Below are 24433 nucleotides of genomic sequence, written 5' to 3'. Positions count from 1 at the left end.
GAATCGTCAGCCATGGTCTGATACTGCGAGCTGCCTGTCGGCGATCTGGACCTGTCTAGAACAAAGACGTTACTTTCTTTGCTTCCTGCAATACATCTTTTACCACCGTCGACTTGACTTCCTTGTCCATGGCGGAGTCGTCTCCGGGCGGCATCAGGTCTTGGCCACATCTACCCGTCCCGTCGGTGGTAGCTCAAGGGTCGCCCGCGTTTGTCAGCTACGGACATCTGCAGGTGGAGGGCGGCCTTTCATGCTGAGTGGAGGTTTAACAACGATTGTCTCCCTTCCAACGGGCACTAAGATAACCTTTGGGCCTCTCAATAGCAGTCCTTTGAAGGCTATCAGGCGTCCTTAGTCCTCCTCGATGGCTCTTGCGTTGGGTCTGCCTCTAAACATCTGTGTCCGTGGGATTGCTAGCAGCTCGAAACCGACGGCTGAACTTGACAGTTTCTCTTCGCAATGCCGGTCGGCATCCGGTTGTTCAACCACCTCGCCTGCCGCGGCTGAGGTCTGCCTGAGAAGTGATCTTAACACATGAGGCAGATTTACCCGGCCGGCCAGGTAGATGCAAGCCTCAGTAAGAGACGATACGGACGACTTGTAGCTCGACATGGAGCCTCAATCTTGACAGCCCATCTCAGGTTCAACCCACGCAAGGGCCAGGGAACGAAAAGCATGTTGATGGCGTTGGCCCGGAACCAGTTCACGATGGCATCCTCCCACACACCGTCAGGAGTATCCCGTTCTCGTCTCAGATCTCAAGTGAGCCACCTCCTACATCTTGATGGATATTCCCATGGGTTCTCGGTATGGTCGATTGACCTCTTTTCTCAATCCTCGGACGGCTCACTCCTTCTCCGCTGATGTGGTTATCTTTACATTTCATATACGGTCTTCAGTAATGACCTAGCACTACCACTGCGTTGCGTCATGGACGCCTTCTCGCTGTTAGCTCCGCCATCATCCCCGGCGCCGACCGGGCTCCAGATCTTTGCTCTCTCTGTCAACTTCCTCTTCCCTGCCCTGGCTCTGCTCGTTGTGTCTGTCCGCGTTGCGGGCAGAGTCGCGGCGAGTCAGCTCGGTGTGGACGACTGGCTCATTTGCATAGCCATGCTCATGTCCGTCGCAGAAACCGTCTTCAGCTTCTTCTGTACGTCTGACTGGCTCAACATTGTGGAGGGTTGGCAACAGTCTAACACCGGGATTAAGTCATCAAGACAAACCATATCGGCATACCTCCCGACCAGGTGCCGCCACACGATCCTACCCAAGGGCTAATATGGTCATATGTCGTCCAAATCCTGTACAACCCCATCCTTGCACTGGTCAAGACATCGGTCTTGATATTCTTGACCCGCCTGTTCGGTCAGAAAGACTGGGTGCGGAGGTTCCTGTTCTGGCTTAATGTCGCCAATATTTCGCAGATGATAGCCGTCTTCTTCGCTGTCGTCCTGCAATGCACACCTGTCCAGTCCAATTGGGACCCTACCATTTCGAGCGCACATTGCATTGACCGCCGCGTCCTGTTCATTTCAACCGCCGCCATCAACATTGCGACCGACCTGCTCATCCTCGGGCTGCCGCTATGGATATTTTCATCTCTCCAGATCCCGAAGCGCGCCAAGATCGCCTTGTTGGTCGTCTTCCTCCTGGGATTCCTGTACGTTCCCCCACCAAGCGTTTCCCTCCGTAGTGAAAAACCAACTCACGCTGTTTCCAGGGTAACCATCACATCCATCGTCCGCCTCGTTCTCCTCGTCCAAGGCCTCTTCAACATTTCCATCTTCCCCAACTCCTCGAAGAACGTCGGCTTCGTCGTCTGCGCGATCGAAACCAACCTGGCCCTGATCACCGCCACTGCGCCGGCCCTCCGCCCCATCTTCCGCTCCCGCGACCGCGGCGGCTGGTTCGCGCGAAGCGTCATGGCCACAACCCGCGGCGTCCCCAATATCAGAAGCGACCCAGACGTCGAAATGGGCCAGAAGTCAGTCGGCTGGGACAAAGAAACCTCGCCCATCATCGGCGGTAGCGGCCGCGGCCCCGGTAGAAGCATATCCTGCCGCGGCGGCACCACCACCAGCAGTCGAGGAGCTAAGAATGGAGGAAGAAGCAGCGGCACGCGGCGCCGGGGCCGCAGCCCGTTGCGCGGCATGCGCGGCAGCGGCCGCGTCAAGCCGACCATCACCCGTATCAAGACGGACTGGCTCCGCGACTCGGCGGTGGCCGAGCTGCGCAGCTCGCCGCGCTTGAGCGAGGAGCAGGCCATGACCAGCAACGGCATGGTCCGCGTGAGCGACATCCAGCGGGAGATTGATGGCATCGGCATGGACATTGCCGTTGCCGGGGCCGGGACGTACACCGGTGGCAATGTTGGGATTGTTGGCGACTAGTAGGCCACGGCCGTCGATGGAGACTATTACGGTGGGAGCGATATTGGCTACGCCGCTGGCCCCGAGGCCGAGAACGAATGGGAACGGCGTCAGGAGGGTTGCTCTGGAGAGGTATTATAGTAGTGAGAGCATTTATTCTGAGCAGGGTATTGGGAAGGATGAGGAGGACGAAGACAATGATGATAGGGTGTCGAGGTACTTGAATCGGAGGTCTGGGTTTGTCACGCCCAAGGGTACAACGCCTACTTCCAGAGGGTGGGAGGGCAGCGGCAGGCCGTTTTAGATGGGGTTTCGCTTCGATTTCTGGGTTGATCGGGACTACCGTGGTATTTTGAGGTGCTGTTGGCTTGACTCGGGAATGTCTTTTCCACACATTTTTGTGACCCATGTTTTTATTTTCATTGTTTACTTGGGGACTGGGAAACGGTTGGGAATTCAGGGGCTCGGCTCAAGAATGGCACTCGCAGAATATCATATATCTTTCTTTGATGTATAGAGCACAACCCATGATGGACTTACTTGTGCGGTGCGTTGTTATGGTTACCTCCCCCACATTACTGTGGTTGCCGTCAAGAGCACTTGAATGTTGTGACAACCTCGATGGAGTGCATCGCCATTTACCAGTCCTAAGGCGGAATGCAGCCCACGTCGTCAACATGCCATGTGCTAACCTTTCACGCTTGGCTTCTGGAAAGTGGGATTCGGACTTTCTTCATGGGATGGGCAAGGCCGCCGTCGATGAAACAGACTGCCCGGTGCGTCCGTCCAGGACAAGGCTGGGGGATGGCAAGTGAGACGTTGTAAAGCCGTGAAGCCGTAGTAGCAGACCAGTTCGGCTGAAGTCTGCAATGGCGAAAGGAAGGCACGCATTCATCCTTGAGCGCAGCCTGGATTTGTTGGTCGGCATGAACTCGACAGCAGACAGAAACTCGGCCATGCCAGAATTTCTCAACCCGATTGGGGCGCCCGCCAGGGTTCCAGCGTGACGGGAAGTGCGCAAAATTTCCCTCGGTGAGACGTTGCACATTGATTCAGTGGTCTTCAGGGACCCAGACCCTGGCAATCATCGCCGTCGGCGGAGGTTTTTTGGCGATGAAACGCTCCATATTTACCTGATGCCGGCAGTTAGGAGTCCGTACGTACATCAAATACCTACTTGATGGCTGCCCTGATCCGGTCCAGTGCCACAGGCCTGAGTCTCCTCCATAGTCTCATACTGTCCTTGGGGCGTACCAGTGATGGCAAGCACGCCTGATGAAAAGAGACAGTATCCGAGACCAGACTCCAACCGGTACCTATTGGTTACAGCCGGGAGATGCTGAGTGCTAGGGATATGGGACGGGAGCGAGAGCGGGATGTGGGGCTCGATCTGCAGACACCGGCCGAATGGACGTTTTAGAAGGTTCTTCGGGGTGGAGTGCAGTTGATTCATCTCCGCCTGTTGGAGCCCAAGGACAGGAAAGATGAGCGCATTGATGAGTTCGCGTCGGCGATGGATGACTTGTGGTTTGCGAAGGAGAGTGGGAAATCTGCGTATGTTCAGATGGCCTCAGCCTGGTCTTGGAATGTGGGCGACCACTCGATTCGGAGAGGCAAAATGGCTGACGTTGGAGGGCAGTCTCGGATGTTTTGAGTGCCTCTGACCACTCCTATTAGCCTCAACTGCCTAACATTTGACAAGCTCCACAGCGGTACTTGTACTGTAGCGGGCAACCCTGGATTCGAACATCACGGAGGCCAGCATGGCCACCTCAAACGAGTACAAGGTGACAGCCTTCCAGAGAGCAGCCAGCCTTCGTCGAGGGCACACAAAACCACCCGAATGCCCTACACAACCTGCAAGACACTACAGACGGAGATAGCGGCTCTCTGATCGATCGCTCTGACTCCCAACAGTGGCGAGTTGTCGAAGCAGAGTTTGCCGGTATGGGAGGCTCTCATGAGTGCCAGGTCGTGGTCCCGGAACTCGTGGTTTCTTAGATTGTCAGTTTCGAGCAATGGAGCTGCGATAAGGTGGGCATCCTTGATGCCTGTCACACCTTCCACAGCATCGTGAGCATGCGACCTGCTACCGACCACAGTTGTGTCATGATGCAGAGTTTCCCGCCGCAACCAGGCACTCACAGAAGCTCTTATCTAACCCCACCATCTTTCAAGAAGTTATTTACTGCTACTCAATAAAAAGGTGCCTCGAAACCTGGTTGCCGATTTTCTGAACTCTTTCTTGTTTCTTTCATTTCTTGTGCAGATCTGGATTCTGGAAGAACTGAAACAGTGGGCGGTGACACCGAAGTTCTTCTGGTCGGGTCCACCACCCCAAGCTCAAACTCGCTGACCACCTGCCGTTCTTGCCGTCCCCGATAGAAAATCCGCTTTTTAAGTTATCTATGACGCCTGCCTGCTGCTTATCGCCGGGACCTATCTGACCTGCCTACTCGGCACATCCGTCTGCTCGATCGCAAGTCCTCAACTCAGCAACTTCTTGTCGACCTGACCTCTGGTTCGAAGAAAGTGAAAAGCAGTGGAAGAAAAGGAGCTTCTGCTTCTGCGCGCCGTATCGCGGAGAGCCAGAGACCCACGACGGCCCGGGGTGGACCCTTGGGCCAACATTTTACGTACTCGAATTCCCTGCGGCACGCGAGAAAGTTGCCTGCGACACCGAACCCCATGGTGTGACTGGCTGCCCTGGGCTCCCGTGGCCGTTGTTCACAGCACCTGAGAGCACCGATCATTCCGGTAGCGATCCGCCTTGTGCACGATCCACCCAGCCAGCTGGATTGCACGTCGCGACGCCCGACTGGCTGTGCGTGTGCCCACTGCTGTCTTGTTATGTATATACGCCTAGGGTCCGGTTGGACATCGTCATCCAATGTACACGCCATCTTGTCTCGTGTCTTCCCAACACAGCCAGCGCCTCCCGCAGGTGCAATCAACATTCCTCGTCGCTTCTCCTCCTTCCCGCCCGCTCCCGCACCATACCTCTCCGCCTTCAACAATTTCGAAAGGAAATGAGGACCGATTCGACGTCGGCACGGATAGTTCTCCCAGCACCAGCTCCCTCACCATGTCCGCAACCCGAGTGAGGCGAAAAGAGGGACGGCCGACCACCCCTTCTTCCCCGGTCCAGATCCCGACAAGACCGAAGTCTCGAGATGCGTCGAACCCGCAAAAAACGCACCGCGCACACGGGAATAGAAGAAATCACTCGATGCCGCGCCATCCAAGAGACGTGCACTCTCGCGATGCCATCCCGCCTTCGGTGGCGGCGCTACTGGCAGTTACCAATATTCCGCCTCCCAAAGCGGCCCGGAGCTTGCGGCAAACCAAGTTGGAAAAGAGGATGACGGTCGAGTCCATTATTGAAAGGGCACAAGAGTCTGAGAAGGAGCTCAGCCTGAAGTTGAGCAAGCGTCCCATGGATATCCTCCTGATGGCACCCGAGGACCTAGAGGCCGATGATGCATCTATCTGCGACAGCATCCCGGAGTCTGTCCTCTCGTCGCGGACCGTCTCGATGGATTCCATGCCGTCCTTGAGCAACTCAGTCGCAACCGACCCACTTTCGTCCTTAGACACGCCGCAGACGCCGCCCAGGAGGCGAAAGGTTCAGCCCACTCGACGCTCTCTTGAACCCGTCTCCTCGCCGCCTGGCGAACCCGAGAGTCACCCTCTATCTCCCGAGAGCGAGGTCGCAGAGCTAGATTTTAGAGTTTTCGCCAGAGAGGAAGTCTCGGACAAAAAGACGTCGCGGTTGCCTTTCAAGCCGCTCAAATCGGCGTTTAAGTCGAACCTGACGGCTTCGTTAAGGGCCTTGCGCCAGGCAGCACGCTCCTTCTCTAACCTAAACTTTTCTTCTATCCCGCCAGAGGACTTCCTCACGAGGTCCATCCTAACGATTGACCCACAGGTTCCATACACAGATGAGCGCAGACCGCCTCCTCTCCAGGAGGAACCAACGGCTGCCCTCCGGCGCTATCTGAACCCCACGACAACAGCACGTCTCGAGAAGCCTCAGCAGGCGACATCAGGTCCGGCGCTACGAACGTTTACTGCCTCGATTCAAATGCAGACGTACAAGGTTCACAGGGCACGCAGTGTGTCCCACACTTCGGGCCGTTCACCCTACCCTTCGGTGGCCGTGGGACCCTCTTCGACATCACCATCATCGCAGCCGCCGCAGTCGAAACCGGTGGTTCCGGAGCACCCGCTGCCTGGGCCACGGCAGCGCGAAATGCGCGAGAACTCGGACTTCATCCGTATCGCCGTCATGGAGATGGCCATGCGGAAGAGCGGCAAACTCGATGATCAGAGACCGGGCAGGGCTCGCTGGGCACTCCCACCCAGGAAACAGAGCACGAGACCATATGAAATCAGACCTGATGGCGTTCCCGCAAGATGGGTCGCTGTCACGATCTGAACATCGCGGTTGAAGCACAAAACAGCACCGAGCGATATCCTCACGCCAGATGATCGACCGCAAAAAATCTTCTGCCTCTTTACAAACCGTTCGTGGCGATTGATAGACGGGTCCAGCATTCCGCCCAACGTCGTCATGAAAACGGGTCGGCGTGGCTTGGCAAGCACACGACAACACTGCAAGGTCCTCCGAATGGGGAAGGCAGGAACGTGGGGATGTGGGATGTTCGCTGACCACCTTCTTCGTTCGCCGTGGCGCTTATCGCGTCCGGGGAAGAGCACTTTCTCCAACCGCCGACACTTTTTTCTACGCCTCGGCCTGGGAAATTTTCGTCCCAGAATGTCATGCGGTTCATTTTTGACGGGGCCACGTTTCCGACGACCCACGCGGGATGTGTGGGGTTCAGCCAGTGAGTCGAAAGGCTTGAAGCTTGGATCTCACGGATTTCCCAAATGGCTCGCCGCTGCATTCTGCAGCATTGAACCGAGCATCCGAGTTTTTTAATCCCTCATCAAAGAGAGAGCTTCGCGAAGGGACGGTCAGGGTCGTCAAAGGATCCTTGATGAAACAGTTTTCTTCGCTTTTATTTGCCGATTTTCGTCCCCGTACGGTTTTCAAACCCAGTCTGCCGTGGACGGGTCATTGAGCATTTCTGGATTTCGGGAGAAGTCTTTAGCCCTTTAACCACCTTTCTTTTGTTTCCCGTTTTCGAGGAGGGGGGCATTCCTGGCGTCACAGCATTTTCGACTCTGCATCATCATTAGCATTGTACATTCCGGAGTTCTCTCTGTTGAGCTGGCTGCTCCACGGCGGGCCCCCCCTTTTCTTTCTGGGAATGGCGCATGGCATGGCTGGTTGGCAAGCGGCCTTTGGGGTTTTGAGAAGGCACAGAACGTGTGCGGAGGATCGGCTCTTCAGGTTTTAGGATGGTTACGGAATAGTGCGCTGATATCCAAGTAACAAACAATACTTATGGTACGGAGTATATCTTACAGAATTGCCTTGGCGGCAACCGCTGGTGTATGTCTCGATGTTGTCGTTGGACATTGGAGTCCGATAAAATGGTTGCAAGGGACTCGGTTGAGATTCGGAGCATTTACAGGTCAACAAATTGTGTACTGCTTCCTTCTACCACTGCAAGGATCTAAGAAGCGAGAGATCACGATTGCGTACGTATACACCTTACATCTGGTAACCTACCCATCTGTTTAGCTGCTTGACCTTGTTCAGTTCAACACTCGTACATCTGTAGATGTGGGGATCGAGGGTTATCAAGGTTGTTATTAACTTGAGTGTGTGATTTGAGAGCCTTGAGCATACCAGCTCCGCCACGGTTGAGGACGATTCTTGGGTTTTCTGTGTCCTGCCATCAGTGAGCGGAAGCAGAGCCCAGTAGCCGTGACACATCTCTAACTCGTGGATCTGTCCTACGGGTCTGGGTGTATATCACTTGGAGAGATGGCTTCGTGTGATAGTTGTGTGGTCTTGCTTTGACCCATACACTCACTTCTACGAAATGGGGGTTATACCAGCAGATAACTTATGACCCCTCGAGCGCTTGTCAACATAAACGATGACCTTCAACCAAATAACCCGTAGCTGAGCCTGGACTGACTGCAAAAAATGACTACCACAGTACTACGTGCTTAAGATGTGTGTACCTGCATTGCATGTTGTGTGACACCCACACGGAGATCTCGGCACCAAGCTCCAAATCGGACTCAGTCGAACCTAATCTCAGTTCCCCCTTCCGGGGCGGCTGCAGGGGCGGACCATTCCCAAGTCCTGGGTTTCTGGGATATGCACATGTGATGTCATGGCATCGCATGTGAGGGAGCCGTGATGGCGTGACGTGACGGGACCGGGTGATGGTGTAACATACTCGGGCTGGGCAATGAAAGGATATCGTGAGGACTGACTGACTCTGAGCCATTTGGTTAAGAAATACTAGCGAGATACAATCGCAAAACAACGGGTTGAAGTAGGGATAGGGCCGTAACAGAGACCAGTGATCAACTTCAGTCAAACCCAGCCAACCGCATCTATTCGATTCAGTTCGGATATCAACCCGCCCTAAAGAAATATACCGGTACAAAGCAACAAGATACAGGAACCTCCCAACGAGCTTGATTTGATGAGCACAACCTCGCAGCACCCACCAAACACTCTGAATTCCCTCAATGATCAAAGGAACCTCACTCCTCATCCTCCTCCCCTCCCTCCTGCTTCCCACCCCCCTTCTTCTCCGCCGCCAACCTCGCCCACTCCTGCGCCTTAGCCGACACCCGCTCCCTACTCTTCGCGTCGCCCTTCTCCTCCTCCCACTTCGCCCACCTCCTAAACCACGCCTTGGCCTGCTTGGGCTTCAGCCCCTTGACCTTGCTCCCGCGCTCAAACAAGTCCCTGATGACGGCCGGGTCTTCGGCCGCGCCGCCGACCGCCGGCGACGTCTCGAGGTCCATCAGCTGGTTCCACAGGTCAAACTTCTTGGGGTACGCCGCGAGCAGGCTCTCGAAGAGGGTGCGCCCCTGCTCGCGGTCGCCGTTGGGCGAGCGAAATTCGAGCGCGGCGAACTTGGGGAGCAGCGTCAGGTGCATCTGTGAGGCGCTGACCGTGCTGGTGTTGCCCGGGTTGCAGAGCACTTGGGTGGCGCGTTTGAGCAGGGCGCGGGCGCGTTCTGGCTGGTTGGCGACTGCGTGGAGGAAGTGGGCGTAGTTGATCCACACGTGGGCGGACTTGGAGCCGTATTTCTTGAGGATCTTTTCGAAGAGGTCGTCGGCTTCCTGTGGGGAACGGTCAGTAAGCCGCCGGGTTGAAGAAGCTGTTATTGGGAATGGGGAAACTTGCCTTGTGCTTGCCAGATTGGATGTAGATGCTGGCCAGCCGCTCGTGAACCTCCTGGTCGTCGTTGTAGATGCACGCCCGCTTGAAGACCTCCTCCACAGTCTCCTCTGTGCCATAAGCGACTTCCAAATTGAGGTAGGCAATCCAGACGTTCAGCTTCTCGGTGTCTTCTTTGATGTTGATCGTATTGATGGCACGCTCCGCAACCTGTCTGGCGCTACCCAGGTCATTTACCTGCATTTGAGATGCCATATAAGCAATCCACAGTTCGGACGAATCCGGCTGCCCAAGGAGGAGACGCTCGTAATCGCTCGAGGTTTGTGGTCCGTTGACGTCGAGTTCGGCAGTTTTGTCGACAATCATCTGCGGCTCTCGCCTTTTCTTGGCCTTCTTGGTTAGCCTGTCAGCAGCGCCGGCATTCGCATTGTCATCCGCATCCAGAGCGTTGACTGTCCAGTCGAAGCCGCCGGCGTCGAGACCCGTAAGCCCCTCCTCTGGCGCTTCAGCCATTTCTACGTCACTCTCCTCGCCCTCGTCCTCATCCTCGTCGTCTTCATCATCGGAACCACCAATGAGAAGGGCACCACCGCCATCGCCCATCACCTCGTCTTCACTCGCCTCACCATCCACAACCGCACCGGCATCATCGTCATCGCTGTCGACTTCCATATCATCCGCATCCCCCTCCTTAAAGTATGAAGGCTTCAATCCGAGATTGATCCGCTTCTTCTCGAGATCCACATTCAAAACGCGGGCTTTGACTCGGTCGCCCTCGCTGTAGAGTGTCCTGGCGTCTTTGACAGCTCGGTCCGCCATCTCGCTGCGGTGGCACAGACCGGAGAGATTCATCGAGCCGTCGATATCAATAAAGGCGCCGAACTCTTCCACCTTGCGCACTTTTCCGGTTATGATTTGCCCCTCCTGCAGGTCTGCAATGGTCTTCAGGGGAACATAGTCCTTCTCCACCACTGACGGCTTGAGACTCATCTCCAGGCGGCCGTCGGCGACGGAGATGATGCGGCCCTTGACGAGCTGATCGACTTGGAAGTGCTCTTTCCAGTCCTTCAGGTACGCGTCGGAAAGGTTCGTGATCTTGACTAGCGCCACGACGTCGCCTCCAAGTGCCACAAAGAGACCTTTGTCCGAGACATTCTTGACGAAGCCCCGGATAACGTCGCCGACCTCGAGCTTGCTATTCTTGGTAATCTCTCTATCCTTGACGGGCAGGGATGAGTTGAGCACTCTTGAAGGCCGCATAGACAACCTGAGTCTCTTATTGCTCTTGTCGACCTCAACGACAGCGACCCGCACAAAATCGTTTTTCGAATGCGACAGGGGATTCGCCTTGTCGTAGTCATCGCCAAGGTCCACCAGGTGCACAGGGCCCGCGACGAGCTCGCTAAGTTTGACCATGACTTGCCGGTCATTGACCTTGGTAACCTTGGCTGGAAGAACCAAGCCTTGCTGAATTTTGTCCCACGATAGTTCGTTGGCGGTGCCGGCGGTCCGGGCCGAAAGATCAACTCTCTCCTTCTCCTTGTCCACGGCCAGGACCCGTACTTGAAGTGCACATCCCACAGGGAAGCTCTTCTCCAGGTTGGCCAATTTTGATAAATCGTCCGAAGCCTCCATGGCGCTGATCCGCCCGCGCACGTTGGGAGACAGGTTCACCCACAAATGGTTGGATGCAACATTGTTGACGAACGCCAGATGTGTAGACCCCACCTCAATCTTATCAAGGGATAATGGTTCGGGAAGGTCATCTTCCCTCAAGTCACTCGGCTTCGTCGAGAGTTCCCAAACTGAGTGACTGGACCGGTGAGTGATGGGGAGGAAGCGATGGTTGCGGGCGTCATGGATGCCGAGTACGCGGACCTGCACAATGTCGTTGGGCTTGAACCGCTTGAGCGGCCTTTTCGAGTCCGGAATATCCTCCCATTTATCGAAGACCTGCGAAACATCGATCCGCCCTTGGATGTTGTCGGCAATCTGAACGTTGAGTTGTGTCTCTTTGACGGACTTGACCTTGGCTTTGGTGAGCTTGCCAATCGCAAGATCATCAACAGAGGTGATGGAAGCGTCCAGGGAATTGACCGCCTCCTCGGTGATCTTGGCCGACTTCTTGACCTCTTCATCCGCAGCCGACGGGATGGCAGCCAACAAGCGGCCAAGATCTTTGTCGACGGAGGCGATCTGGACAACAAGCGACTGGTACTTGTACATTCCAAAACTAGGCTTGTCTTGCGCCTCGCGAGGCAGTTTTGACTTTGGAAGCAGAGCGGTCAGCTTCCCTGCGAACTGCACAAAAACAGCAGTGGCAGTGATATTACGGACAAAACCAGGAACCTTGTCCCCGAGCCGGACGTCATCCACGCTCGAAAGAAGCTTTCTCTCCTTGCTGGCTTGGACGAGACTCGGCTTGTGGGAAAGCGTGATGGACCGTCGGCCTTCATTCTTTTCCAAAACGACCAACTCGGAGAGTGTTTGGTTGACATGGATCTTCTTGAGCGCCGACTGCGTCTTACTGACCGACTTGTCCGTCAGGTGACCAACGGGGAGAATGGCCTTCAATGAGCTGTCAACAAGCTCAACAAATATGTCGTCCTCGGTCTTCTGCGTAACCTTTGCAGAGACCAGATCGCCAATTTGCAGCTTCTTGAGAGCCAGCTGCTTCTCGAGACCGAATGCAGACGGGTCTTTGCAGGAAACGATGAGCCTACTGGCTTCCGGGTCGAAGCTGATGACATAAACGCTGACTGTCTGCCCTGCACGGAAATGCTCCTTGGGGTCATGGATGTAGGCCTCGCTCATCTCGGAAATGGGGAGGTAACCCCGCAGCTGGCTGTAGAACTGAACGATGGCCCCGTGCTGCAGTACAGTCACGATGGTGCCAGGAGCCTGTAACCCAACAGCCAGCTCGTCGTATGACTTGATTGCTGGTGCCTCAGAGTTGACCAGCGTCTTCTTCAGCGTCAGGCGGAGCTGATGCATCGCCGGGTTTGTTGAGAGGACACGAGCCTTCACCTTCATGCCTTCCCTGAATTTCTTCTCGGGGTGCTGGAGGTGAACATCAGCAAGGTGCATCTCGGGGACCAGCCCTGAGATGCCCTCGGCAATCTTGACGATAAGACCACCGAGGCCATCTTGGTTGATGACAAGCTTCTCGACGACTCCGGGAACCACTGCTCCGACCGGGATGTCCTCGATCCTCAGGAATGGCTGTTCGAGCACTTGCTTCTCAAAGGAGAGGAGGTATACGCCGTCGAAGTTATTGTAGCCAACCACACGACCAGGGTGAATGGAGCCGACTTTGTACGGGCCGCTGCTCTCGAACAAGCTGTCGACCTTGCCATCCTTGACCCTGGAGATGTGGACGAATCCAGGAACGCCTTCCACGCCAACGTCGACATAGAGCCCGATGCCCGGCTCGACTCTCTGCACTGTGCACTTGTCCACAATTGCCGAGTGAGCAAGAACCTGGGTCGGGACAACCTCGTGGCCGCCTTGGCTGGCTGTCTTCGGCTTCAGTGAAAGCACATGCGGCAGCATTGAGATGCCCAACTTGGGCAGCTTCGCGTTCGGGAACGTGCAGATGATCCTCGCTTTGAGACGCGAGCCCACTTTGTACTTCTCCATGAGGTCGACACCGTCAGGTCCAGCACCAGAGTGGACAAGGTCCGCAGTCACATCCAAGTGACCCATCACCTTGCCGACGACACCGTGCTGAGAGACGTCAGAAACCAGTACATCAGCCGCAGTACCAGGCAGAAACGAGCCGATCGTGGTAGCATCTGATGGGCTGTTCTTGGGATTGCCGAGACGGTCGGAGAGCGTCGAGAGCTGCACGACCTTGCCACTGGCGGCCTTGCCTGTTACCATGCAAAGCAAAACTGATCCAGGCTGAACCTTCTCCTCAGGAACGCTCTTGTCGAGCTGCTTACGCGGCAAGAACCCTTTCAGCTTGGATTCGGATATGCTGACGTCCATGACGAAGCCGTGGTCTTCGACGCTGACAACAGAGGCCATAAGGGCGACGTTCTCAACTATGTCCTGCTCTGAGATGCCCGCATTGGCATGCACGGGTTCTAGAGACAACCCGATGTGGCGCTTGGTCTTTCCGGGAGTTGACTCGTCCAATGTCGACGTAACGTAGGCGCGGACATATTGGCCGAGGTAGAACAAGTTCTTGGGGTCGACGTCGTCGGCGCCTTCGTCATCGGAACCACCTTCGTCATCCTCCTTCTGAGCACTCGCCTGCAGTCGCTGTGTCAGGACTTCGGAAACGGCGGTTATAGGCACGTGGCCAACCAGGTTGTTCGGTAGCGCAACGGCGATGTCGAGCGGGTTAATGGCGCAGACCGTCCCAAGTACTAGTGAGCCCTGGGCCAGCCGCTGGACAAAGTTAGCGAGCCGTACTATCACTGTCTCTTCCCAGCATCTGATCTACCTTGAAATTCAAGCTTTCCACCTTGACAGCATCCTCGTCCCTGGCCGGCTTGGTGCTCGTTTCGTCAGCGCGCGACTTGCGCTTTTTTCTTCTGGCAGCCTTGTCCCCCTTCTTGCCTGCGGACTGCTCCTCGAACAAGACATCCTGCTTCGCCTGAATCGATATCTGCTTCTGCTCAAGGGGGGTCAGGACGCTCCCACCGCCTCTGGGAAACAGCGGCTCCTCCCCTTTCACTAGGCTGGTAGCCACGAGCGCAGCCGCTGGTTTGGTGGGGGACTTGGGCTGCTTCGCGCCCTTCTTGGCGTCGTCTTTCGTCGATTCAGTCGCTTTTGCCCGTTTTGAGGGTCTCGCTTCGGTCGAGGCACGGGCTGATTTGAAGGCCGATGCGCCGCTGGGACCCTCCTTTCGCTTGAGAGAACCCATGGTGACGGTATGGCTGAGTGTCTCGCAGCAACGGGGAGCAATTCACCAAAGCTGCCTCCTCTGCGCAACCACTCCCAATGGCGCTTTCGAAGAACACCACTTGTGAAGCTGCACCACAAAAATTTCTGGCGGGTCCTATGCTGGCCGATAACGATAAGAAATGGAAGGGTGGGGCTTTGGACCCAGTGGAAGAAGCTGCACACAGGACGCATCTTTCGTTCCAAGGGTCGCAGATCGGCGCGGGCCTAGGCGTCCAAGAGCAACATATGGAAATAAGGTACGGATACCTGGGCACAAAGATACAGTTGCTGACTCTAGAAGAACACACATTTATCTTGGAGTAAGGTATTGACCCTAAATCCCGTACCTGCTCTAGCAAATGCGATATTACGTTAGTTTATTTTATCCCTCTCACCATAGCCCAGGGTCAGGGTCATCTGCAATAATTGGCTTTGTTGAAACGCGGATACCAGCGGACTTGACCAGATGACGTACTTACAGCTTGGGATCTTAGCTTGAGCCAACCCCTTGACAGCCGCCACGTTCAGGCCGGTCCCGGGACCAATACCGCAAGGCAACAACCTTGAATCAGCATATCAACAACCACCTACGATCACAGCTCTGCGACGCGGCTATCAAGCCCGCAGAACTCCTGGCATACCTCGGCACTCGATTAGCGATATGGGTTCGCGCAAGCGGGTTAAAGCCAACCCTGCCGCCGAATCGAGCATCTCAACTCCTGTGCCTCCCCAACCCTCGACCGTGCCGTCGCAAGCCTCGTCGAAATCAACCAAGTTGCACATCTCCACCGTCGGGAATGCAAGTTCATGCACGACCACAACAGCGGTAGAGCAAAGCACGCCGCGAAATAGTAAATCAGGTGGAAGCGGCGATGACACACCGGCTCCTGCTCAAGGCTCGAAGCAGGCATGTGCATCCACCACGCGGCCTAGCTAGCATGCCCTGATGTATTTGGAGATATCGCAACTTTGGCGCTGACCGCGTTGTAGGTTCAGAAGACTCGAAGTTGGCACGGATCATGGCCTCGAGGACCCAAATCTGCAGCCTCGACACATGTAGCACGAGAAACGATCCTTGGAGGCACATCGAAACCAAGGGGAACCGCCGACTTTAGTATATTCGAGACCAAGAAGCCTGCCGATGCGATGGGCGTTGCTGAGGAACCTTCGTCGTCAGGGTCTAGCGTGCCCGATGTGTTGGGGGACTCGGCGAACGGTGTTGACCGCCAGCCGGAGCCGGAATTGGAGCCTGTGGTCACTGGAGATGCATTGAAACCCGACATCAAGACAAGGACCGAGCAGGTGGATGCGAAAATGGTGGAAGTCGGTCAGGAACAGGGGCGAACAGAATCGCCGCCGGAACAGGCCTTGGAACCGACCTTAGAGCAGCAAGCTCATACAGCATCTACACCCCAAAGGCCTACGTCAGGATGGTTTGGCTGGCTTGGCAGTTCGGGAGTCACTGAATCAGTCTCAGCAACGGTTGCCCCTGCGTTAGAGTCTGATTCCGCACCGGCGTCCACTGAGACACAGGCTCCGGAGACCAAGTCTGCCGAGGAAGACAGGGAAGTACAGCCAACGCAGGGAGCCCCGGAAGCTGTCGAAACCCCTAAACTAGCCCCCGTGCATGACAAGCCACCAGCAGTTTCCGGAAGTTCTTGGCTGTGGTCTTGGTCCATCAGAAGTACTCCCGCTCCATCGGAGCCCGAACCCGGGCTGCCAACTGCTAGCTCAGAAGCAGGCCCTCCAGCAGTGAATGAACCCGGAGACGTGGCTATGCAAGAAGCGCCGGCTGCAGAGGCAGCTCCTGAACCGCTGACGTCCGCACCTAAGGCGGGGTCTACATGGGCGTTCTGGTCGCGCGATGCAGGAGCGGCATCGAGAAAGAAACCGGCCGTGCCGCAGAGTGAACAGGGCCAACTCGCCGTCATGGGCGAGAGATCGGAAAATCATCCTCAACGAGCAAACTCGGTGGAGTTTCAGAACGCACCAGCAAAGGAGCCCCAGCTGAAGTTTGGTCGGAAGGAGGAGCAGGTTAAAGCCGTTACGACCCCTTCGAGGGAGTCTTCAACCAAGAGCAACAAACGAGTCTGGCCGAAGTCAATTGAGGTTGACGATACGGCTTCTGTCCATCTGAGCACAGCGAAGGCTGACACTGCAGCGAAACCGGCTGTTCCGAAAGCCACGGCTCCTTCAAAGGCCCTACCACGAAACCTTCTACTGCCCGCGTTTACTGGCACCTACACGCTCAAGGAAAACCCGTCCATTATCAAACAGCTTGCCCAACTGCTGCTGAGGACGCAACAGCCGTCGAGCAAGCATGTGTATCTGACGAAAGAGCACCCCAAGATCCAAAAGGCCATAGCCATCGGCGTACACGGCCTCTTCCCTGCGAACTACCTGCGTCCCATGATTGGCCAACCAACGGGAACATCGATCAAATTCGCCAACCACTGCGCTGACGCCATCAGAAGGTGGGCTGATAGCCATGGTTGCGAGGACTGTGTGATCGAGAAGGTTGCCCTGGAAGGAGAAGGAAAGATTGGCGAGCGGGTTGAGAACTTGTGGAAGCTGCTGCTGAATTGGATCGAGCACATACGCGATGCAGATCTGGTACTGATTGCCTGCCACTCCCAAGGCGTTCCGGTCAGCATCATGCTGCTGGCCAAGCTCATCGAGTTAGGGGTTGTGGCCTCAGCCAGGGTGGGCGTGTGTGCCATGGGTAAGTTCGATGACAAGTGCCCCAACCCCTCATGGAATCAAGCTTTTAATAACGTTATGATATTAGCTGGTGTTTCACTGGGTCCTTTCCCCGACTACCGGTCCAGCATGGGCATTCTCATGGGCTCCGCTGCCGAGCTGTGGGAGTTTGCAGATCCGCAGAGTGAGGTCTCCAAGAGACTCGAAACGTCCATCAAGGCGGTGTTGAGCTACGGGGCACGGCTCACATTCATTGGCAGCATTGACGACCAGCTTGTCCCATTGGAGGTTTGTCCCCGCTATCGCCCGCCCAGCCAACTCGGACTATTACTTATACTACTTTTCAGTCTGCCATCTACTCGCCTGCTCACCACCCCTACATCTACCGCGCTGTGTTCATTGACGGCCGGATTCACGCACCCGATTTGTTAGTTCCCCCTTTGTAGCTAGACCGTTTTCCGTTACTAACAGGCCCTAGCATCGCCCACCTAGTCGGCTTCGCCCTCAAACTCCGCAACCTAGGCGTTTCGGACCACGGTCTAATTCGCGAACTCTCCACCCCGCTCGCAGGCAGCCTGTATTCGGGCGAAGGCCACTCGCGCCTGTACGACGACACGCAGGTCTACGACCTGGCCGTCACGCACGCGCTCGAGACGACCGACGTAATCGGGCCTGTCGCGTGCGAGGTACGGCACAGGCAGGTCGGCGGCGCCGGTGCTGCTGCTGCGGCACTGTCCAACCCGAATCCCTACCATCTCCCCTGGATCATGCGCGGCCTGCTGGAGGAAGACTTCGTCAAGACGGAGCTGTCGGCCGAGACGGACGAATTGGTGAGGCAGTTTGACGATTGGAAACCTGTTACCAAGGCGCTCAAAGATGTCAAGTATCGGTTGGAGGCTGTTCGGTCAAAGCTGTAGGTTGTGGGGAGGGTTTTGCGTGTATATTTGGGCTGGGATGGTATTTCACATTCGGGCAGGGAGTGAGCGAGCGAGCAACTGAGTATGGGTTTGGCGCACGCTTTGGGACGGTTCGAAGGACACCGGATGACATGGAATGGGATTAGGCTTAACGGGCTTACAGGTATGACTATCGCAAAGATGGGGACTCATGAGGATACCATGTTATTGAGGGGGACAACCCCAGTAAGGAACTGCGGATTCGTACATGATACAGGCCGGTTGTCACTGGCTTAGACATATACTAGGAAATAGACCTAAATCAGAAGACATACAATCGACTACCGGTGTTGGGGGTTCGGATAGGTAGGCGAATTCTTAGGAACATTCAGAGGCACAGACAGGTACATTGACTCTAGTAGTATCCAAGCAGCGCATAGCAGACCGTCCCAACGTTCAGTGCTTGTCTATACATCACGAAGATAAAATTGTACACTCCTTTGTGGTCTTACACACCCTGCACATAGCCCGTTACTCTTGCGCTTTCACCGCCTCCCCAACTTCCACGAAGAAATCACATCCTGTATCTGATCCCATGGCATCTCAACAGTCTTGACGCCATGCGCCGTCGCCTCCTGAAGCACCACAGTCGGCGCGCCGCTGCCCTTGCCCTTGTTCTCCACCATCCCGCCGACTACCATCCTGGCCACCCTCCTCAGGTCCGCCACCGTCAGGTCGTTGATCTTGCGCGTCATCTCCCGAACGGGGATCTTGCGCCCGTGCACCTGAACCTGCCTGCCCAGGTCCTCGAGCTCGACCATGCGGCTCTCGAGGTTCATGAGCAGGCTGCTCCGCAGCTGGTTCTTTGCGCGGGCGACCTCGATGGGGTTGAGCGCCGAGTAGCCGCCCTCGACGGTGAGCGCGTGCAGCTGCTGGCACATGACCTGCAGCATCGGAGCGGTGCGGCCCGGGTAGCACGACGCGGCGATGCCGAACAGCCCGGAGTCGGTGTACGAGTGGTTGAAGGCGACGCACGACTCGACCCAGCCGTGCTGATTCAACACGTTAGTGTACAGCCGCGAGTACATGCCCTTGCCCGGCCCGCCGGCCGAGAAGGAACCGCCGCCACCGAGGAGGGTTTGTAACGTGGCAAGGGCGTAGATGTCCTCCGAGGAGATGGGGAGGCCTTCGAAGGCGAGCTGGATGTGTGTGAAGGTTGGGAGGTTGGGGTTTATCGGAGGGGGTTGAGCCGGAAGAGAGAGAAAACCGCCTGTGTAGTGGGCCGGGCGAGTCAGATCTTCAATTGAGATGGGCATGATAGAGTTGGAGAAGGAGGTGTTGGATGCGAGGTTCTTGAAGAAGGGAATCTTGGAGAGCAGCCCGGATGTTTCGGCTTGAGAGGATGCGGATGATGAGGAGGCGGCGGAGAAAATGCTGGATGTGTCGCTGGAGTCGGAGGAGTGCGTGTCGAGTGATGTCTCTGAACCCGTCCTCGAGAGCGCCGGCTGTGATGGCTCCATATCCCCAAAGTATTGCTCGGCGAGCCTAACTGCTTCCTCATGCGGTACACCGGCGAACGCCACCACCATACGCTCGGGTCGGTAGAAGGCCTTTCTGTATTCCTGAATAACATCCTTGTTGATGGCCTGTAACCTCTCTTGCGGGCATAGGAGCGGGTTCCCGAGGGTGTTGTCCTTGAAGGCGGCCGTGTGCACCAGCTCGGGGAGAATCAGTTCGGGCTTGGACCAGATCTCCCTCACTTCGTAATCGGCCGTCTCGATCTGCTGCTGTATTTCTTCGTCGGTGAGCTTCGGGTCGCGGATCGTCTCGGCTAGCAGGCCAGTTGTGGTGGGGATGGCCGAGTTGAAGGTGGCTGCCTGGTACATCATCGACTCTCGCGAGGAGGCACACTGGATATGGCCGCCCAGCTTCTCCACTGTCTCGAGCATCTCCTCGGCAGAGTGCGACGCTGTTGACTTGAAGGCTAATCGATCCATGATGTGGCTTGCGCCGCGCAGCGATTCGTTCTCGTACCGTGACCCGGCGTCAATGTAGACGCCAACCCCCGAGAAGGCATCGGGGAGGTCTTCGGATGCTACGCGGATGCCGTTGGAAAGGGTGGTGATTCTGTCGAGCTCGGTCGGTTCCTAAGCTGCGCCATTAGCCTATCACCCCTGGCTTCGTCATCAACGGTGTTCTTGCCTTGGGCTCACTGCGAGACTGGGCGATCTTGATCCCCCCACGAACCGCAGTGGCAAGCGTCCTCGCCGGGACGGACGGACAGCTGGGTCTAAAGGGTCTCCATGATTGACAGGTTCGGTTTAGTAGCCGTGTTGGCCGGCAGTATCTGAGCATGGCTGTAGTTGGGTGTGGCGGTCCAACGTCGATGCTGGGTGCGGTCTCGGATTTAATTGAAGCAAGTGCTGGCCTGGGACAGGTAAATGCGCTTCAGAATGCATCGCAGTCGAGGTTGGATTATCGATAAGCCAGATAGGGACTTACAGCTTGGCAAATGCAGGACTTCAGGTGGCCAAGTACGGATTAGAGGTACAGAGATACCGATACCATTATGTCAGCCAACACCTTGCACTGAAGCAGCAGACTTCTTTCTTATGCGATCATTGTGATGTCTACCTGGTGAGAAAATCCACTGGTAAATACTCCTTCAGGGTGAAGCTGCGTCCCAAACCCGGAAGTCACTCGTCCCTCAGTCGGAAAGCCGCAGACGGATGCGGTCTGGTTGCAGGCCTGCTGCGTACACAAGTGCCATGCTCGTCGGGCCTCGAAAACGCCGCGCGACTGCCTCGCCAAGGGAGCTTGTGGTCAGATGAAACCGTTCAATAGTCCAGTCTGAAAGATCTTTTAAGTACTACCCAACTCAAGTGTCACCGTACTCGATCGATTGAATGCCATTGAAATGCACCGTGATTCTTAGGTCGTGCGCACCAAGTCAGAGACCACCAACCTGGAACTCTCAATCCGCCCCCTGTGAGCGTCTAGACCCTGAATGCGGCCGCTAAGGCCAACACCAAATGATCGAACCATCATCGGGCTGGAAAAGTGATTGCAGCAATCAGTTGACCCACTCCATTCAGAACCCAGCCTCTGAGCATGCAACATCCTCCCAAATACAACAGTTTTCCGACCTGAAGCGGATGAATTCCAGGTTTATTACTTCATTTCCTTGCACTGTTTTCGAATATCTTACCCACGCTTTGTCCGGTGGCGCCTTCCAGATTCAGTGCCATTGTCAAGGTGCCCAGGTTGACAATTTCTGTGTTTAAGCACCGTGGCACGGGCGAATCAGGACCTGTTAGGACCCCAACCAGCGGCAGACAATTCAGATCGACAATCAGCCGGCCAGTGACGACCTTGGGTTTGGAATTCATCCTCTCCTCCAACAGCCCGGCCGTCATTGTCGATGTTGCAACCTGCGGCCTCGCCCACAACCCAGGGGCCTGGTAGCTTTTCTGTCTCCCCCGTGGCCCTGGCGCCTGCCTCGTCGACACCCGGACCGCCTGCGCGAAGCAGCCGCCTGCGAGGCCTGAGTTACCTCCGCAACTACACCCATACCCACCTCTTGTCCCGTGAGCACAGCTCCCACACCACCCACCACAGCCCCGCCGCCCCGACACTACAGCCCACAATCTCAGCACCGGCAACATCGCCTGTTGCAACAAACTCGTGGCTCGGCCCTGCCCGCAACGATTCTTCCGCTGCCCCCGCACCAGACAGTAGCGGCAACCCCTCGTCGACGACTCGCACCGGCCGCCTCTCGCAACTTGTGCCCGGGCTATCAATTCCGTCTTCTGGAGGGAAAAGCCAGAGCGGGGCTGCCACATCAACTCTTTCGGGCATCAGACCAACCGAGTCAGCCGCCGTCGGAGCATCTGACCTGTCTGGAACCTTTCTGTCGGCCGAAGATAATATGACCCGAGCACGCTCCGCGACCACTGGCGATGCCATGGCCCGACACGAGGGAGCCAATAGCAGCCTCGACACGCTGCCCTCGATCCGGTTCAGCGCCTTCTTCGACCCACGCGCTACGCGGCCATCGTTGAAGTTCACGCCTATTTCTCGCACCCTACCGACCGGCAAAGAAGTCATTCGTGTGGGCAGGTACTCGGAGAGAGATAACCAACCCAATGTTCCTACGAATGCTCCCTCAGCAGCCCCTGTGGGCTTCAAGAGCAAGGTGGTCAGTCGGCGGCACTGCGAGTTTTGGTACGAGGACGGCAAGTGGTACATCAAGGACGTCAAGAGCAGCTCGGGCACCTTTCTCAACCACATCCGCCTCAGCCCGCCTGGCACCGAGTCGAAGCCGTACCCGGTGAACGATGGTGATATTGTGCAGCTGGGCATTGACTTTAAGGGGGGCGAGGAGATGATCTTCCGCTGTGTCAAGATGAGACTCGAGCTGAACCGTGGCTGGCAGAACAAGCTAAACACCTTCAAGTGAGTAAGAGGGCATGTAATATATGTGTTTGTTGACATACTGACACCCGTCCAGCATGGCCACACACAAAAGGCTACGGAACATGACGGCTGGCAACAGCTCGTCAGGGTCCTCCCAGGACTGCTCCATCTGTCTCAACAGTATTGCGGTAGGCAGTCCTCTCCATCTGCCGAACAGACAGCGGTTTAACAGTTCCTAGCCATGCCAGTGTCTCTTCGTTGCTCCTTGCTCCCACACCTGGCACTACAAGTGCATCCGCTCTCTCCTCACCTCTCCCTCGTATCCCATCTTCATATGCCCCAACTGCCGCGCCGCAGCCGACCTTGAAGCAGAAGTCGAGGATCCAGAGGAGTGGGAGCAGCTCGAATCAGACGACGGCGCAGCCGCACAAGAAGGAGCTCTGTTACACCCCCCTCCCGCTGACCCCGACAATCCGAGCGGCACCACTTCCTCAGCACCTCGCAAATCCCGGGAATCGGTACGCAGCCCGTGTCTGCTCGCGGCTCAGTCACAGCCCGTCGAAGTACCAGATGTGAACATGCGAGACCCGTCTCCACCTCCGCGACTCGACATGCTTCCGCAGATCGACGGGACCGGCACGCTGGCTGGCCCGACAACGGCGCTATTGTCGCATACCACGTCCAATCCCATGCCCATCCCCTCCCCTGCGCAGCGTATCCTACCCGGTGTCCGCCGCGAGGCCAGGACGCCGTCACCGACTGGCGCGCCCGTGACGAACGGCCACGAGGGGCCGATCACTCCGAGAAACGATGCCGGTCCGTGGGTGTTTGACGGGAGCGGGGTGCGGCTGAGTCAGGAGGGCGCTCGTCCCGCTGCGGCTGTCCTAGCTCATGGCGGCGGCGGGCCTTCATCCTCTTCCTCTTTGTGGCCCAGGGTAGATGATGTCTCGTAGGAACGGTAGTCGTCGTCGCCGTCGCCATCGAGGGAGATTGGGTCGTGGATGGGATGAGAGTGGACAGTGCCGTGGTGGGCTCCCTCCTCTTGGGAGGGGAGACTTGTAGCGGTCATCGCGTCGCATGACCCCCATCCCTGCTTTCTGTTTTGCGTTGGTATTGCTTTGTTCCTTTCTTTGTGGGGGGCCGGGGAGGTGGGCGGGGTTTGGCCTTGAGGCGGCACTGAGGGCGCACGCATTATATTAGCACATTTGATGGAGTTGAGGGTTTGCGGGCTGGTTGGTTGGACAAGACCTCGGGAAGGCGAATGGGAGGGGCATTGTTGTTTTTGTCTCCTTTTTCTTGGTCGTTTTTGTTAGAGCTGTCATTTCATACTTTCCACCGACTCTCACAACTCACCTACCTAGATATTGCTCATCAAATGCCAGTGTCCCCGACATGGGCCGGAGCTTCAACTTTTGCTGCTTTGGAAACCGTGACTGAAGCGGGACTTATGCAGGAGGTGCTTGACTGGTATGAAACGAGCAGTGGAAAGCAGGCCGGTCATTGAAAAGGAGGTTCGCGTTCCCTCATGTCACCAACTGACAGTGGCTTAGCGCATGGGTCAGCAGTCACTGGAGGAGGTTGGCATTCGTCGTGGCATGGGTATCCACGAATTTCATCTCAACACTCTAGCTAGGTTTGACTGTCAACCATACCTGTTCAGCAGGTCGCCAGTACGAGTAGCAGGAAGCGATGCCTGCAGTCTCGAAACACGCCATATAGGTTTCTTATAGAGTGGAACGAAGTAAAAGCCCAATGGTTTTTCTGTAGCTAATTACCTCACTGAGGAGTCGTAAAGCTAGTCAGTGAACCTTTCTTGCAATTTATATATAACGTGTTTTATCAGCGAATGCACCATATCAGCGAGTGCACCACTGGTAAGG

The 24433-nt window shown here is 56.2% G+C and overlaps 6 protein-coding genes across 6 annotated transcripts; 4 read left to right on the top strand and 2 right to left on the bottom strand.

The window, feature by feature from the left end:
- Positions 1–930: 930 nt before the first annotated feature.
- On the top strand, positions 931–2390 carry N657DRAFT_690511 (uncharacterized protein; the record flags this gene model as incomplete). Its single annotated transcript, XM_062797052.1, has 3 exons — positions 931–1150; positions 1210–1660; positions 1721–2390. The coding sequence occupies 3 exons, from the start codon at positions 931–933 to the stop codon at positions 2388–2390; spliced, it is 1341 nt and encodes a 446-aa protein (XP_062647627.1).
- A 3064-nt stretch (positions 2391–5454) lies between these two features.
- N657DRAFT_680973 (uncharacterized protein) lies at positions 5455–6807 on the top strand (the record flags this gene model as incomplete). The annotated part of the gene is made up of 1 exon (XM_062796338.1): positions 5455–6807. One exon carries the CDS (start codon positions 5455–5457, stop codon positions 6805–6807), a length of 1353 nt encoding a protein of 450 aa, XP_062647626.1.
- A 2180-nt stretch (positions 6808–8987) lies between these two features.
- Positions 8988–14676, bottom strand: N657DRAFT_596707 (nucleic acid-binding protein). Its single transcript, XM_062790008.1, has 3 exons — positions 14099–14676; positions 9655–14043; positions 8988–9590 (listed from the first exon to the last, which is right to left on the bottom strand). The coding sequence occupies exons 1-3, from the start codon at positions 14519–14521 to the stop codon at positions 9003–9005; spliced, it is 5400 nt and encodes a 1799-aa protein (XP_062647625.1). The 5' UTR covers positions 14522–14676; the 3' UTR covers positions 8988–9002.
- A 392-nt stretch (positions 14677–15068) lies between these two features.
- N657DRAFT_596706 (uncharacterized protein) lies at positions 15069–18468 on the top strand. Its single transcript, XM_062790007.1, has 5 exons — positions 15069–15448; positions 15532–17263; positions 17330–17529; positions 17589–17668; positions 17720–18468. The coding sequence occupies exons 1-5, from the start codon at positions 15203–15205 to the stop codon at positions 18156–18158; spliced, it is 2697 nt and encodes an 898-aa protein (XP_062647624.1). The 5' UTR covers positions 15069–15202; the 3' UTR covers positions 18159–18468.
- Positions 18469–18481: 13 nt separating this feature from the next.
- Positions 18482–20556, bottom strand: N657DRAFT_663969 (uncharacterized protein). The gene is made up of 2 exons (XM_062795210.1): positions 20340–20556; positions 18482–20284 (listed from the first exon to the last, which is right to left on the bottom strand). The coding sequence occupies exons 1-2, from the start codon at positions 20490–20492 to the stop codon at positions 18683–18685; spliced, it is 1755 nt and encodes a 584-aa protein (XP_062647623.1). The 5' UTR covers positions 20493–20556; the 3' UTR covers positions 18482–18682.
- Positions 20557–22065: 1509 nt separating this feature from the next.
- On the top strand, positions 22066–23506 carry N657DRAFT_572651 (uncharacterized protein; the record flags this gene model as incomplete). The annotated part of the gene is made up of 3 exons (XM_062788900.1): positions 22066–22592; positions 22648–22741; positions 22793–23506. 3 exons carry the CDS (start codon positions 22066–22068, stop codon positions 23504–23506), a joined length of 1335 nt encoding a protein of 444 aa, XP_062647622.1.
- Between the last annotated feature and the right edge of the window lie 927 nt (positions 23507–24433).

The sequence above is a fragment of the Parathielavia appendiculata genome (genome assembly GCF_033297405.1).
Source record: "Parathielavia appendiculata strain CBS 731.68 unplaced genomic scaffold N657scaffold_6, whole genome shotgun sequence".
In the NCBI taxonomy this organism is placed as follows: domain Eukaryota; kingdom Fungi; phylum Ascomycota; class Sordariomycetes; order Sordariales; family Chaetomiaceae; genus Parathielavia; species Parathielavia appendiculata.
The sequence above is the reverse complement of the archived record's forward strand: the minus strand, read 5'-3'. Positions and strand labels throughout refer to the sequence as shown.